At 45.0% G+C, this 16,128-nt stretch overlaps 1 protein-coding gene across 1 annotated transcript; it reads left to right on the top strand.

The window, feature by feature from the left end:
• Positions 1–1,319: 1,319 nt before the first annotated feature.
• Positions 1,320–15,660, top strand: LOC149357485 (uncharacterized). The gene is made up of 6 exons (XM_089576592.1): positions 1,320–1,398; positions 3,210–3,279; positions 10,214–10,351; positions 13,429–13,502; positions 14,226–14,303; positions 15,409–15,660. The coding sequence occupies exons 1-6, from the start codon at positions 1,320–1,322 to the stop codon at positions 15,435–15,437; spliced, it is 468 nt and encodes a 155-aa protein (XP_089432718.1). The 3' UTR covers positions 15,438–15,660.
• The last annotated feature ends 468 nt before the right edge of the window (positions 15,661–16,128 follow it).

Genomic DNA, 16,128 nt, shown 5'->3' with positions numbered 1-16,128 from the left:
TACAACCGTGGCGTTACATCATGACATGGTTGCGTGACAAGGACAGTCGCCGAAGGCACTTAGGGAGGTGCAGAGCAGATGAAAGAGGCTCCAGAAGCAAACTGGCAAGCATAAAAGTGGAGATGTGACATAGCAGAGGAATTGGCTAGCATAAAGAAGGTTGACTTTGTTTTTCTGGTAAAATATTGAAGTAAATAGGTTTGTCGTGTTTCACATTAAACATTTCAAAATCTCATTTCTTGATGCATTGGACCCATTATTATAAAAAGAAAGGGTACCAGGTTTTTATTCTTTCCCAGATTCATCTACAGAGAGCTCCAAAGCTACTCAACTAGAATGGTGCATGTCTATATGGTAGGTCCTATTTATGCACAGAAGTGGCTCCATGTAGGCACCTCAACTTATTTAAATGACCTTTGAAAGATGGAACCTCTTTGTGGAGAACACCATGTTGAAAGCAGAATTCTATCGGCAAGGTTTTTCTTATTTTGAACCATGGTACTGAAACAGTGATTCACCACATGTTTTTCCGTTAACTGGTAAATTAACATTTTTTTCGTGTCATATTAAAATCACAAGCATGCCTAACCATAATAAGTGATAAATTACATATTGCCTTATCGTTTGAAATGGAGACAATCAGTTAAGAGGATTACGTGAAGAGAAATATTTTCACCCTGAAAAATAAATCACTGCTCGAATGCAGTAGACCTGAAGAGGGCATTATTCACAATGGTAATTTTTCCAGTCGAACAGTTGGGTCCAAATAGGTTTTAAATGTGCAAAGCCATGGTTTGCATTGGTATGCGATATGAGAATGAAAGAGAGAGAAGCAAATGATTTTAATACAGGAAGATAAAAATGCCTTTAGCTTTGAGACCATAGCCTGCTAGTGCCAGCTCAGGGCTTAAGTTATCACCGTGTGGCTTGGAGTCAAATTATCTGTCTAGTGTAACCCGAAAACATTTAATGGTGTACTTAATTTTGGGTAGGTGTGTCCGGAGCTCAATATACGTGAGTAAAAGTTTTTTTGGCTGCATAAATGCCCTGTTACAGCATCCTTTAATGAATATTCAAGGTAAGCACTACTTTCGTGCATAATATGATAATCTTTTGACATATCGAAATGGATTGCAGCTGGATGTGGCCCTCCATTTTCACTGCATTTTTTAATGACAGAACTTTGGTGTGGGGTGAACTAATATTCGTAATTTCAAGTGCGTATGCAGTACGTGTGTAGCATGGTTGAAAATCATTTGTATGAATTTATATTTGAGAACTTCCATCTTTTCGTATTCCATATATATATTTCTTTCTCCATGTTTCCATCTAGAGTGCTGTCGTCGCGTGGGTGTCTTGTTGGTCATCTTCCTGTCGACAACACAGGAAGTACGCCAGGTGAGGTCGCAAGCTCATTTCCAGAGAAGCACCAGAAATGCCCATTCAATTTATTTCATCATGAAACTGCACAGGAAACACCAGCAAACAACTGTTGGGTCAATAGCGAAAGCATGCATTGGCACATACAGTATGCATGCATAAGTGCAGCAGCTTACAAAACAGGATTGAACAATAGTGTAATCAGTTGGAATGACAGAAAACACACGTCAATGCAGGAATGATATAATTTTATTACAAAGCATTGGCTCCATGTAGGCATCTCAAGTTATTTAACTGACCTTTGAAAGATGGAACCTCTTTATGGAGGACACCACATTGAAAGCAGGCTTCTATTGGCAAAGTTTTCCTTATTTTGAACCATGATACTGAAACAGTGATTATCTATACGTGTTTTCGTTAACTGGTGAATTAACGACGGCTAACCATAATGAGTGATTATTACATATTGCCTTATCGTTTGAAATGGAGACAATCAGTTAAGAGGATTTTGTGAAGAGAAGTATTTTCATCCTGAAAACTAAATCACTGCTCGAATGCAATAGACCTGAAGAGGGCATTATTCACACCGCTAATTTTTCGAGTGAAACAGTTGTGTCCAAATAGGTTTTAAATGTGCAAGGCCATGGTTTGCAATGGTATGCGATATGAGAATGAAAGAGAGAGAAGCAAATGATTTTAATACAGGAAGATGAAAATGCTTTCAGCTTTGAAGCCATAGCCTGCTAGTGCCAGCTTAGGGCTTAAGCTATGAAACCCATGGAATGGGAGCTTGGACGGTCAGTCGAGGACATCTCCATTGAGACTGAGACCGCTATCTCCACACTCTCTAAGGGTGGGAGGAAGCATAAGGGTGAAAAGAGGTGACATTGGCGAAGATGCGTTCAATGAAGGCGGAGGTTTTAGGACTCTAACCATGCTTGCAGACATCATTTCATACAGTTTTTAATGGTGGCCCCAATGATTATATATCAGGATTGGAAGGTATTTAGACGCAAGATATACAAGTATCTAAGCGTACGCACAAATCGTGGAGGAACTGACTGTGATGGCGGCCAGAAAAATTAATGAAAATGTTATGAGAAATGCTCTCCCGTGAATGAAAGGGTGCTCCCGGACAGAATACACAGTAATTGATTCGAGCATTCTTAAAAAATGCAGTGGTTCTGGGCACGTCGTTGGCAGATGTTAGTAGCTAAGATCCGGCAGACATCCTGTGCTTGTTATTTAGCAGAGGGAAGTGCAAGGTTGCTCCAGGCGCCAGTTGCAGTACGAGTAGTGAAAGGAATAAGGGTTGGATAAGAATGCGGGGCGGGAGGGGGTGGATTTTCGGAAGCATGCAAAGTGACCAGGATCTCTTGGTGTGGAAAGCATCTGAGCCAGAGTGATGACAACAGTGAGGTACAATTCATTTCAGGTTTCGAAACCTTGTTGTAGATTGACTACTTGGGGGAGAAGAATCTAGCCCCTCGCTAAATTTTAAAAAGACAAAAGTTAGGAAACTCAGGGAGAGTGGACTTGGGAGAGTTTAGAGCACACATCAGAAACATTCACTGCCACAAAAAAAAAGGCAGTCAAAATGACGTCGGAACTCCATAAGTTAATCCAAATAAATTTTGAAGTTCCAACACTTTGCAGATAAGCACTTCATTTGGGGCGCAAAAAATTGCCGCTTAAAGTCAGAATGACACCTTTTAAATGTGCTTATGGTTTCGCTTTTTGGCGCTGCAATAAGCACTTTTAGTGGTTTCTATGCAGAAATTACCCCTGGCTGCCCTGATTATGTCCCTTCTGTGATGCCGTATTTTCAGTCTCGTCGGGACCACAAGAAAGGCAGCGTTATTACAGACAGCAGCTCGAGCGCGAAAGGCTGAAAAAGCAGTAAGTAAAGTATAAAATAACTAGCTTTTTTGTGCATGTCAAGTAACCCCTCCAGTCCACGTGGCTAGTGGAAAAAGCCAAACTTTGTCAAGCCAGAGCGCCAAGGGTAGCTTTCGAAATGCTAAGAACTGATATGGCTATTACTAGCGACCGGGTACAAATCTATATATGCAGCTAGGTGCCTAACTCTACATGTAAAAAGTTAAAAATGCGTTAACCTGCTTACTACTGAAGACAGTTGACCAGTTTTCTTGGTTTGCCAACACTAGTAATACTGTGCCTCAAATGCCATAATTTTTCTCCAAAAAGCCTTTTTTAATTTTTAAGGTGTTCCCTGAAACACCCGGTACATTTCCTGTGTACGGTTACAAGGCAGAGTTTGTTTATGTAGGGAATAGTGAACGTATGGAAACTTTCCACTTCAATGAAATTGGAATTCTTTTTCATCTTAGTCTTTACTCAGCAACGTATTCAGACATGACTGCTCGACAATTACGGCAACTTATTAGAAATTCTAGCTTATAGGCTGCTGGATCTCTATGCAGGCTGCACTGCTGGGAGAATCAGGAAACCAAACTGAAGTTTGGCGGCATGACTAAGGCTCTGCTTTTTAAAAGGAGCGACAGCTACATGGGCTCTCTCTCAGGGGTTCCATGAAGCAGCGCTAGTAGACAACTTGCCTATCTCTGCCATGTTTTCTGTGGACGATTGAAAGGGCACTCAGTGAGCGCATTTATTTCATGTGCTGCTGTGCTATGGTTCGTGCACCTTTTAGTCTCTTACTCAGAAGTTTATCCTTTGAGCTTTTGCACGGCAAGCATGCAGTTTATTTTATTATTTATTTTCAGTACACGCTGCAGCTCCAAAGCTTTATAGCAGGGGAGTGGGTACAACGTTAAAGTGATAAGCAGTTGAATAAAATCACATGAGAGAAAGAGCAAAGGGGGAGTGAGGGTTGACAAAGAAGCAATGTATACAGATAAATTAAACAAATAATATACAACCGAAGAAGCAGCAGTGCATTTGTTCAACTAATATTTGAAAGAACAGTTAAATCACCAGTCATTGATTAGCCATAAAAATACATCACGATGAGCACTCGCAGCTCCAATTGGCAGCTTGTTCCGGTGAGAAATAGTATGTATAGGATACCACATCGGCTGAAGAAGCAGCTATCGCACTAACGATATCCAAGAATAGCAAGGAAACGATTATGTCCGACTCACACATAGCGGTACTTAGTTATATTAGGGACCACGTGGGCGTTCCATGTTGGAACATTTTCGAAACGTCCAATCCCCAGAATGTCCAGATGGTCTGGACACTAGGGCACCTCTCAACGACGGCCAATGGGGTGGCCAACACAGCTGCTCGAGCTGCCCTCCTCCAAGCATCTGGCACGCAGCCTCTCTCTGACACCATTAACGATGCCTCACCCTTACTAAGCTACGCTGAAACTAAAGATTACGATAAGATTGTTACAAGGAAATATTTTCTAGCTCACAAAAGCCGTAGTAAATTTGAAGAACACATCATCCGGCGGCTGCAAACTGTCCAATCCCTACTTTATGAGCTAATGGTATCAAGACATACGCAATTCATTCTGCCCCTTCTGTGGAGCACCTGGCACACTATTTCACACAGTTTGGGAATGTCAAGAAAACCCAGACCTGCGCAACAATCTTGATCCAACATGTCACTGTCCTCTCGACCAGAATTCATTAGGACTTGGGAGAGTATAGAGCACACTTCAAAAATATTCACTGCCGCGAAAAAAAAAGGCAGCCAGAATGTCGTCACAACTCCATAAGTTAATGCAAAGAAAATTTGAATTTCCAAAACTTTGCACATAAGCACTTAATTTTTGGTGCAAAAATATCACCGCTTAAGTCAGAATGGCACCTTTTAAATGTGCGTAAGGTTTCGCTTTTTGGCGCTGCAAAGAGCACTTTTTGTGGTTTCTATGCAGAAATCACACCTGGCTGCCCTGGTTATGTGCCTTCTGTGACGCCGTATTTTCAAAGTCTTGTCGCGACCAAAAGAACGGCAGCGTTATTACAGCCAGCTCCTCGAGTGGGAAAGGCTGAAAAGGCAGTAAGTAAAGTATAAAATAAATAGTTTTTTTGTGCATGTCAAGGGATGACACATCGCATCGGCATGTACTGAATCTGCCTGTCTCAAGGGTAAGGGAGGACGAATTCAGTGCTCCTTGACCGCTGCTAAAGTGGAGTATTGAGCTCCCACTCACAGACCGACACTCTACTAATAAAGGCTATAACTGTACACGCTAAATTTGCATGATGGCCTTTTGTGGTTAGTAGCAGGTGCGAAGTCGCGTGGACAACCTCAGCACATGATACTTATAGATATAATATCTCCATGCAGGGCAAATGTAGAGTACGTCTGAATTATTCTTTGGGGAACTGAAATGAAGCTTTCATGTCGAGAGGAAAAGTGGAAGGAAGTCACTCATTTCGCAGTGAAAGCCGGATCAAGTTTACCGACGCATTATTTGCTGTAAATTTGTGTCATAACTTATTTTCCTAGTTTCGTGGTCTTACTCCATTTGTTTCTTATGTAGGAGGTGTTGGAAAACCTTCTTTCTTCCCCACTGCTCCCATTTAAAATTCAGAGGGTCTGTGGACGGCGTCTACGTACGGAGCGTAGGTTAGATATAACGAACAGCTATTAGAGCCATCTCCCGGATGCGGATCTTCCCGCATCATTGAGCGAAATACTTGTGGCATCTATTCTGCGCACGTGTCTTAATTTTCATAGCTGATCTCTCATCGCCTAATGGCGCCAAAATGTGAACACAGATGACGTAAAACAATGAGAGAACAGTGAAAATAGGCCAGCCAGCCACGTGATGAGTAAGTGACATATGCAACTGACACGTAGACCCGCCGATCAGATGCAGCGGCAGTGGGGGAGGGGGCAGTTGAAAGGCTCTGAAACACCTTCCCTCTTAATTTGGCAAGCCCTTCCTGGCGAATCTTTCATGCTCGCATCCTACTCCGTCACCCACACCTGCGTATACAAGTTGATAGGTGGCTATTGGTTACATTCTTTCAGACCTTAGGCAGCTACCATGGCCGCGGCCAACAAGCCGCATAGCTCCGGCAGATCAGGAAGCTCCGCACCGCTAGGCGGCGTGCAAAAAAGTGAGAAAAGGAGAGGGAAAGGCGTGAACACGCTGAAATTCAAATTCTGGCTACAGATAACTGAGCTTCCAGAAAGCGCATTAAAAAAAATCTTGCTGGACAATATTCCTAACGCGGCGTGCTTTAACATCCCATGCAAAAAACTGAAAACTGCTTCCAGCGTTGCATTCCTCACACATTGTAGTACCTACCCGCATATTAAAATTAAATTTCTGGTGGCCCATTTTTTTCTATTGTTTGAGCAGACAATGGCATGATATATATTAATATCTCAGGAAATAATTGGCCTAGAAATAAACACATTGCATATTTGAAATCAGCAGGAAAAACTGAATAAGTCTGTGGAGTTTCATTGCATTCGACCTGTAATTAAAAAAAATGTTTCAAGACCCATGTCCCCACTTAATGTGCACTGACATCGCACAGGACATGGCCCTGCAGAATTTCGCCTCTATCGAAATTCGACCGTCGCGGCCGGGATCGAACCCGCATGTTTCATGTCAGCAGCTGAGCGCCGTAACCACTGAGCCACTGCGGTGGTTCAAAAGTTGTTTTTAGGGGTAAAGTATGGCTTTTGCGGCCTAGTGTCACCATTGTTGGCGGGCACCGGAAAGCTGATGTATTGTCTTGGGTAGTGTGCTGGGTAACCAATTTGCACGTGTGTTTGAATGCACACGTGCACATGCACGTGTGTTCGAATAGTGTTCTAATTGCTTTTTTATTCTCTTACTGCTTTTTCTCGTCTTTAATACCGTCTTGGTTTTTGTGTTCTTATGTCTTGGCAGCGTGGGACGCTGAAAGCACGGCGGCATGGGGAACGATTGGGAAAAAATTAGTACTTTTTGTAGTTCGTTTTGCAGTAATTTCCCATATTTTAAAACTGCGGTCTGCCTTGTTAGAAATATAGTGGGGTGCTTAGAGGTACTTTCCCTTATCAGTGCCTATCCTGGCGGTGTATATTGAGTGCAAAACTTTGAGCCTTTGCTTCTGGAGCCTTATCTGTTGTGGTTCCAGTTCATTGTGGTTCTATATGTTGGTTATGCTGACATGTCTGGAATACATACCGCGGCACCATGAGAGGTGGCTCACTCACATTCATGACCACTCACACTCACAACCACTCACACATACTCACACTCATGACCACTCGCACTCACAACCACTCACTCACACTCGCACTCAAGTCCGCTCACACTCACAACCACTCACTGACACACGCACTCATGTCCTCTCACACTCGCAACCACTCACTCACACTTGCACTCTTGTCCACTCATACAACCAGTCACTCACACTTGCACTCAAGTCCGCTCACACTCACAACCACTCACTCACACATGCACTCATGTCCTCTCACACTCGCAACCACTCACTCACACTTGCACGCTTCTCTACTCATACAACCACTCACTCACACTCATGACCACTCACACTCACTTATACTCATGTCCACTCACACTCACAACCACTCACTCGTAGTCATGACCACTCGCTCTCACAATGACTCACTGGTGCTCACAACTATTCAACCACCCTCATGTCCACTCACTCTCACTCTCATTCACGTTTGCTCACTCTCATTCACGTTCAATAACTGTTTGTTTGTTTGCTGACGACGGAGCGGATGAGAGATTTATTGTCGTGGCCGACTGGCCTCGTGGCTCCCCTAGCATAGCCTGAGACGCATAGATGTGGTAGTGAGCCGCCCAGGCTTTGTCGGGCTATTTGGCCAATTTTCACAGTTTTGATGCTCGAGGAAAGTAGTCACTCATCACGCATATTCCATGCACCGAATTCTACACACGTGTGCTCCCGCACTTGCTGCCGAGATCATGAGTGCCTGTATAGCGTCGGCAGCTAAGATGCTTAGACAAGTTTTTGAATAGCATCCATAGGCGTGCGCAGGGTTCTTCATGAGAATGAGCCAGACATCAGTGAGGGTAGATTTGCTGAAATCGGTGCGTGCAAACAGCAGTTAATCCCCTTACTGTACAGAAAACACGAAAAATAAACAAAATCGCATTTCACAAGCCCATTTCGATTTCACTCGCCCAGTGCCAAAGATTAGGTGCCACAAATGCGAACCATGCGCTGCACACATGCAGCACAAGCTTGCACGCAGTGTTGACTTGCCAAGGCAGCCCCAGCCACTCAGATTGCCGGTGACGGAGTTCTGCTTACATGACGATTACAGGAGCCCTTTCATGACCACAAAAAAAAAGACGATTTTTTTTTTGGACTCCGGGTAAAGCGTGCTGGAGCTTACTTTTCAATTCTTTCCTGTTCTACGAGCACAGTCTAGTGTCGAACGTGCCGGCACCCTTCGACCTGTTTATGAAAAGCTCCTGGCCGCCCGTCCGCCCACCGCCCTCAGTTTTCTGTTCTCTTCTGGTCACATTTTTGGCTGTGGCGCCGGACATTTTGTTCTTCGGTGCCTTCTCGGTATTGGCAATTTGAACAGCAGCACTCGCTTTCACGATAATTTTAAGCAAAACGAAAACTGTTGCCTTAGCTTGATTCGTATTAACTATCAGTCGCATCTACTCCTTTTCTTTTGTTGTTTCTTTCTCGAGCGAAACGGTGACAATGCTCAGAGACATTCTATTTTATATCCCTTTCCCGAGTACATAAAAATTAAGTTCGAACTGTACGTCCGACTAATCAAAAAGGGTGCGGCCAATTTGGTTGCCACCTCATATCCACTGCCGAAAATCGCTTCAATATTTCATCACAGTTGAGTTTCCCTCTCAGTCTTGTAGGGTCCCGACTCATGCCCACCAAAGAGAGCGAGCACCCTCTGACCACCCCGAACATCAGGAAGGATCCCGACTTATGGTATGTCCGCACAGATCACATTGAAGCTCGTGTTAAGGCACTCGCGGCAGAATCGAATACTCTCGCGAAGTGTTCTTATCGTTTCGGACCTCGACTTTGGCGCTTTGTGTATCGCCGGTAGCATAAGGGTTATCACTGTGTTTGGTAGGCAAGATTGCGCCAGAGCACTTTTGGAAAATCATAGCTGTTTGGTAGCTGTTTGAGAAGACAGGCACTTTTCCATGCCTGTCTTCGATTTCTGTTTTAGTTTTAAAACATTTTTGCGCTCAGTGAAATGTTCAGGAATATCTGCGTATAGTAAAAGCAGGAGATAACGTAGTCTGGACGAATAATTACTTGCTGCGTTGCGACTAACCTTCTAAATAAAACAAGCCGCACCCTTCTTCACGGTGTGTTTACAATGATTACATTAGAAGCAACATTTACAAACAATGATTAGGCGCTATACCTTAAATGAACTCCACTACAACTTTATTAGAGGCCCGTGTACTGTGCGATGTCAGTGCACGTTAAAGAACCCCAGGTGGTCGAAATTTCCGGAGCCCTTCACTACGGCGTCTCTCATAGCCTGAGTCACTTTGCGACGTTAAACCCCATCAACCAACCACAACTTTACTAAGGGCACATTTCCCGGTTATGCGGTGGTGACTTGGGTGCAATAGCGCGTCACAATGATTGGTCAGCATGCCGTGTCGTCACGCACAATGTCTCTGCAACATGCCAGGGCAACGCGCCGCACTGTGGGTGGGAACCCAGTTGCATTGCGAGTGAGAACACGTTGACGAGACTAAGGCACGTACACTCCGAGAAATGCCAGTAAGGAAAGCCAGTATTGCATTCATCGCAAATAGCTGTTGCTCGAGTTATGCTGTTGTAACCATCCTGTGAGATTTTTTTTTACTATTACTGCTAGCATCCTTTTTATTCCTTTTCAGCCTCCTTGCTTGGGAAAAGACTTGCGTTTCCTGCCGGAAAAGAAAGAACAGCCTGGGGGGCGCACGGCTACGTCAGAACCCCTGGAAGCCCCAACATGCAAGCAGGTCACGTTGTCCGTGTCGCCGTCACTCGTCCAGGTAGGCCTTAGTCCAGTAGTAATTGGTCCATAGACTTAGTTCCCACTATAGTGCTAAACCGCCCCTAAACTGCAATCACTACTTACATTAATGCAGCTGAATCTCGTTAATGCAAACTCGCTTATTTTGAACTGCCGGTTTACGCGAACAAATGCATGGGCTTCATCAAAACATTCGAACTGTGAACAAATTATGGCCCTCTTGGAGTTCGGTAATGTTGCAAAAAACAACTGATAAGCAGCGTGGTGTTGTTTTAGCCGATAGCTGCAGCTTTGCTGGAGGTGAAATGGAAGTTGATACTTGGCGAGTTGATTTCTTTAGCTCGAAAATTTTTAGTAGTTTACGAAACTTTTTAGTAGTTTACCAAAACAGACCTTAGTCGCTTATGAGCCATAAAATGAACTCAACACTAATCTAGCCTTGTAATGCGTCTTCCGTACCCGTTTGAGGTATTTAATTGGATCCCTCTGCCTCAACTTGGTTAATATTTCAGTGCGATGTCAGTGCACGTTAAACCTCCAGGTGGTCGAAATTTCCAGTCCCTTCACTACGGCACCCCTCACAACCTGAGCTGCTTTGGGACGTTCAGCCCCATAAACCAACAAAGAATCCTTTGGCTAAGAATCTCTTAACGATTTTCGGGGAGCAGACTGTCACATGCATTGAGAAGGCGCATGTTCGGATCTGGCTTGCTTTCCAATGCCTCGATGTTACACCCGGTTTTACTGTCGCAAGCTTAGTCTGCATTTCTTCCCCACACCAGTCTTCTTAACCATCATAGATTGGCACTCAGACTTATCCACCTTATGACGCGCAGGATTTTATATAAGGCTTAGTTCTGTGTATTGCGAAATTTTGCGCGAGGGACCAAGTGACAGCTTCAAGTGGCGAGCACTGGCGGCGCTCCAAGTGTTGCTTGCCTCATTGCCCGGTTCTGCCCTTCCGAGAAATTTCGCTCATCCCCCGGCAGTGCCCAGTGGGTTAGCCACTCGCATCCCCGCAGAGCGAACACGCATCCGGTTTGTCACGTCGCGTAGCTGAAATCTGCCCTACAATTTTTGAAGAGTTGAAAACTTAAGCACGACCTATATGAATCTACATGTGCGATGAGGTTTTGTTTTGAGCTCTAAGCCACTCGTAAATGACATACTTGTAGGCTCTGGCGCGCTATTCGAGCAGTGTACACAGGTGTGTAGACGACTGTACGCCCGGCATTACCGCGACCGTCTCGTGGAACGTGATCAAAGGTGAGGGTGGAAGCTGTACGAGTACCTTCTCGTGCTACTGCTTGCCGCATCTTCAGAGTTTACAGCGTCACCCATAGGAGACAACGCGTAATGGGGCTGATCACAGGCGCAGACGGCGTAACTCTAGGTAACGCCACATCCAGGTGGACAAAGAAAGTCCCTACCCATGCCTCTTGCCTCCGGAGGTGCCATCGTGCCATCCCAAGAAATTCTAGCACCGTGCCCAATACAGTTCTCGCTGACCCGTGGGCGTGAAGTGGCGCTGTCGGTACTAATGCTGCGAAAGATTGCTATTTTGATTAGAGATTTCAGATTAATTCATAATTAATCAAGCAAGTACCCACACTAAACGCATTGTAAACAAAATTTGGAGCCAAATTTAACCTCAGTGCGAAATTTGAGCCCGAATAAACGAGCTGTTTAGCCAAAAGAAGACTGTTCGGTTTTGTCTTATCGATGCGACACTCACTAGATCAAGAGAGGGCCATCGACGGGCATTGGAGCGCCCGGTAAGTCATAGTCGTTTTTATTTCATTTAGGACCATTCAATGCTAACTCTATCTTCAGATGGAGATCTGCGGAATCTCTGAGTGGATTTTCAATCATAGTGTGGAAATATTTAGTTGGTCTGTAAATGATCACATTACGTTCGAGTTTCGAAGCGATATTGTAGTCGTTTATATTAGCACGACAGAGGCATGAAATTCTCTGACCAGCGTTTCCGCGTTCGTGAAATTGCGTTTATCATATCAGGTTGACAAGAGGCTGGATTCGTGTTAGTTATTTTAAACAGATTCTCATATCAGTCTTTTAAAAGAGTGAAATAAAGCTCCTAAACGTGACAACTGGCTTGTCTTTCTGCAGGAAGTGGATACCATTCCACTATCATAAAATTACTCTTCTTAGCTCAAGAACATATTAATATGGCAAAACACCAATATCTTGTGCTTGTGGCTGGACACATGAGCGGTGCGCGGTCACAGAGGGACGGCCTTTATTAGTTGAAGGTTTAGAGGCTGTATTTGCTGCGTGTAAATACAGCTTATTTAAAGAAGAATTGACTACAGGACAGCATCGAATCGCTGTTTTTCCTCGCCAGCAAACGGTTATATTCGCCTTCTTCATAGATCCTTGCCTGTTGGGGGGCTCGCGATGTAAAGATAGGCAGTCGGTGAGCTGTCGACAACAAAGGACGAACTGCAGGTCACCTAAAAGTGAAACTTGCCATCTGTTGCGGTGGCACTGTTTAAGAGTTTCATGTAGCACGCTTGTAGATAAAAACAAGTTATCATCCTCTGCGGCATTGCAGTCACTGCATTTCTAATGCACCATGCTTCAAGGAGGGCGCCAGAAGTCTAGAGGAACACGATAAATCCTCCCCTCCACTGCGGTGATAAAGGCATGACAGCAGAGAAAAAATAGGATTAGAGAAAAGTTGGACATAAAAGTGAAATTAATAGCGTAGTTCTTATCTCCAAAATCATGTAGATGATACCGGCAGACCAAATGGCTTGCTTCAAAGCGAATATGAAGCAATAGGACACACATCCTGTGTCACAGGTTGTTAGAACGTAGCGTTTTGCATGAATTGGAACTGCTGCAAACTTTGAAGTGCTCTAGTACAAAAGGCTCTTAACTCTGCGTTTAGAGCGCGGAAGTGTAAGCATCTTATGGTGCGAAAAAATCAACTGAATACAAAACAACCTGTGTATTTGCTGAAAGATGTTGCAGTCAGTTTCGATGACATTGCATGTACTGTGTGACACGCTTTGCTTGTGGCGCGATCCCTTAATGAGGAACATCGACAATAATTACGGATGCACCATGCAGCTCCAGACCAGCTCAAGACGGTGTAAAAATCAACGCCACTTTCAGCCCGGTGGTTCCGGTGGCTCTGGTGGCAGGTGAGTCCAGCGGGCCCCACCGATGCCGGGGCGGACTTGGCGAGAATTACCGCGAATTTCGCATATCACCTTGATCTGACTTCTTGGAACACGATGCGATACCAGTGTTCTAGATATAGAACTTTTGAATACTCTTCTGTGCACATATCTGTGGGAAGTCCTAGGCGGGTTGAATTTTAGTTTACCTAGGTGGTATGCAGTTTGAGTGATTCCTCCCGAACATGTAACTCCGTCGGTTGCAGATTTCATCTCTTGGGTTTTTCGTTTCACAGCAGAGCAGAGAGAGAGAGCAAGGATTAGACATATGGCATGCGACCTGACTCTACCTCATAGTTTTTAAAATTTTTATGGCCACACCCGTGGCATGTGGAGGTTCCCAGGATAGGGGTCTAACAGGAGCTGCAGCTTCTGGCCTACCCCACAGCCATAGCCACACAGATCCGAGGCGCATCTGTGACCTACACCACAGCTCACGGCCACCCTGGATCATCTAATTAGGATGTGTTAGTTTGCAACACAAAAACAAACCACTGAACCTTAGCTCTGGTTGGTGCTTGATGGCCTCAATTGCTTATACACTCTAATACCTAACACAACACAATGAAATTGCGGTGCACTGCTTTCGTGATAAACGTAGTGTGCTTGCTACACCGTTCATTGCTTTGCTGAATCTATTGTGTATCGTCCAGTTCTGTTCTCATACATTATTTTTACGTCTTTCAGGTCAACGGCCGAGACTGAAGCGCATTGAAGCCCCAGCCACAAACACATCGCTGGCTTTCATGGCTACTTTGACGACAGGTAGGTATTCTTGCTTTTATGCCTTCGTTCACTTTGCAACTGTGTAGCATCTATATTTGGGACTGTGAACTACTGTAGTATGTGTAACCAAGCTTCAGTGTGGAGCTGGTTTGCAGATTCTTTTTTAGTCAAATCTAAGGGGTCACCAATCAGGAATGAAAACAAACTTTTTTGCACAAGCATTAAGAAACTTACAGTTAGAACAAGATATCTACTGTGTTTACTCGCGTAATGATCACGCTCCTGAATTTTGTTCGCAAAATTAAATTTTTTGTTCCCCACAATGATCGCACCCCGAACTTGCTGCTGCAATTTATGTGCCAAGTCTAGCCGACGATCGTACTTAACAGATGGCATGTGCAGACGTTCTTAAGCGGCGGACGTAGCACGTCCTGACTTACCGCTGATGTGATGAGCACCGGACACGTAATTCGGAGGACGTGGGTTCGGATCCCACCGGCGGCACGTGGTTGTTTTTAGAGCGCAGCTCTTTGGCGTCCGTTCCTGGGTTTCGCGTCGGCGTCGTCGTCGGCGTTGTCGTTGGCCTCGTAACCAGTTCCGCGCCCCTTTCATCCGCAGCTGGGGTTGACTCACTATCGGCGTCAGCGGCATTAGTCAGTCGCTGCTATCTCTTCCCTCCTCCCTTTATCGTGTTGTCCGCTTGCTGCACGCGCTTCTGCCCCCATCGTTTGCCGCTGGGTGTACACGCCGCCCCCCTCCCCCCTCTTCCTGCGAGTCTCCGGTTGTCAAAGCGCCGGCTCGAACTTAATTCCTTTCTTCGCTCCTCCTCCATTGCAACCCCTGTGCGGTGGCAATCAGAGAGCCAGATCGGTGGCGGCGGATCTGTATATGTGCACCGCCCGAGCCGAAATTGCCGCTGCCGTTCGCCACTGCGAAATTATCTGCCAGTTCTTTCTGAGCCATGAGCGAGACGACCGATGGAAGTCCTCCGTCTGCTAAAAAAAAAATTCTGTGATAGCGCATACATGTGTTGCTCGATTTCTTTGCCTCAATCTATCGAAAAGGTGAAACAGCTTATTTGCTGCGCTCAAATTTCGCATTAGGAAGTAACGTAATCGTCGGTAATTTTTTTGTTCCTCCGCAGCCACAGGAGTCTTCGGGACGGAATGGTGAAAGCGGCATGGCTTCTAGGGGAGAATATGAAGCTGGATCCACCCATGCGTCAACTTCAAAAACCTGCGGTCCCAGGCATCTGGAGTCGGTCAAACGCCGTTTTTTTTTCTTCTGCTTTTCTAATCAATTGGCTTTAAGTGATAACATATTCAGTAATATTCTAAATCGAAAACAACAGCACTAAATAAATAAATTAATTTAAAAAAAAACCTGTGTCCCTTGGTTTCTGTGGCAGTTGGCTTCACTCATATTTATAACGAGCCCCTCATCCCCGTTCCCTTCTTTGCTTACCCCTGCTATACTTTTATAAGTGGCGCAAAGTGTACCAGCGTTCTATGTGGCCACTCCGCTTTCTCATCGGCTAAGATGTGCGGCATGGCATCGCCAGTCTCCTTTGCACTTCAAGCTCACGGAGAAAGAGCTTGCGAAAGAGTGAGCGTGAAGGCGTGGCTTGCATGAAGCAAATAAGACAGTCTTATTTCCAGTCTTATCTTCGGTGTAAACCCTCTTTCAGTTATGAGAAAAGGACAGGCGCATAGCTAGTTCACTTTGTCGGTGGACGCCTCAAGAGCTCGAAGTCGGCACTGACAAAATGAACTAGCCATGCACCTTTCCTTTTCTCAAAACTGAGAGGTGCAGGCCGGCCCAGGCTTCGGACTGCCATCGGCGAAATCCATGTTTTCGGCTAGAA

Source organism: Amblyomma mixtum, chromosome 3 (genome assembly GCF_055824585.1).
Source record: "Amblyomma mixtum isolate Tamu chromosome 3, ASM5582458v1, whole genome shotgun sequence".
Taxonomy (NCBI): domain Eukaryota; kingdom Metazoa; phylum Arthropoda; class Arachnida; order Ixodida; family Ixodidae; genus Amblyomma; species Amblyomma mixtum.
This window is presented reverse-complemented; position numbering and strand designations above follow the sequence as displayed.

What these genes read in the sequence shown, in the direction of transcription:
- LOC149357485 (XM_089576592.1), top strand. Translation starts at nt 1,320, where the DNA reads ATGTTTCCATCTAGAGTGCTGTCGTCGCGTGGGTGTCTTGTTGGTCAT. An exon ending in CAACACAGGAAGTACGCCAG is followed by an intron (nt 1,399 to 3,209) that starts GTGAGGTCGCAA and finishes CCGTATTTTCAG; the next exon opens with TCTCGTCGGGACCACAAGAA. An exon ending in CGCGAAAGGCTGAAAAAGCA is followed by an intron (nt 3,280 to 10,213) that starts GTAAGTAAAGTA and finishes ATTCCTTTTCAG; the next exon opens with CCTCCTTGCTTGGGAAAAGA.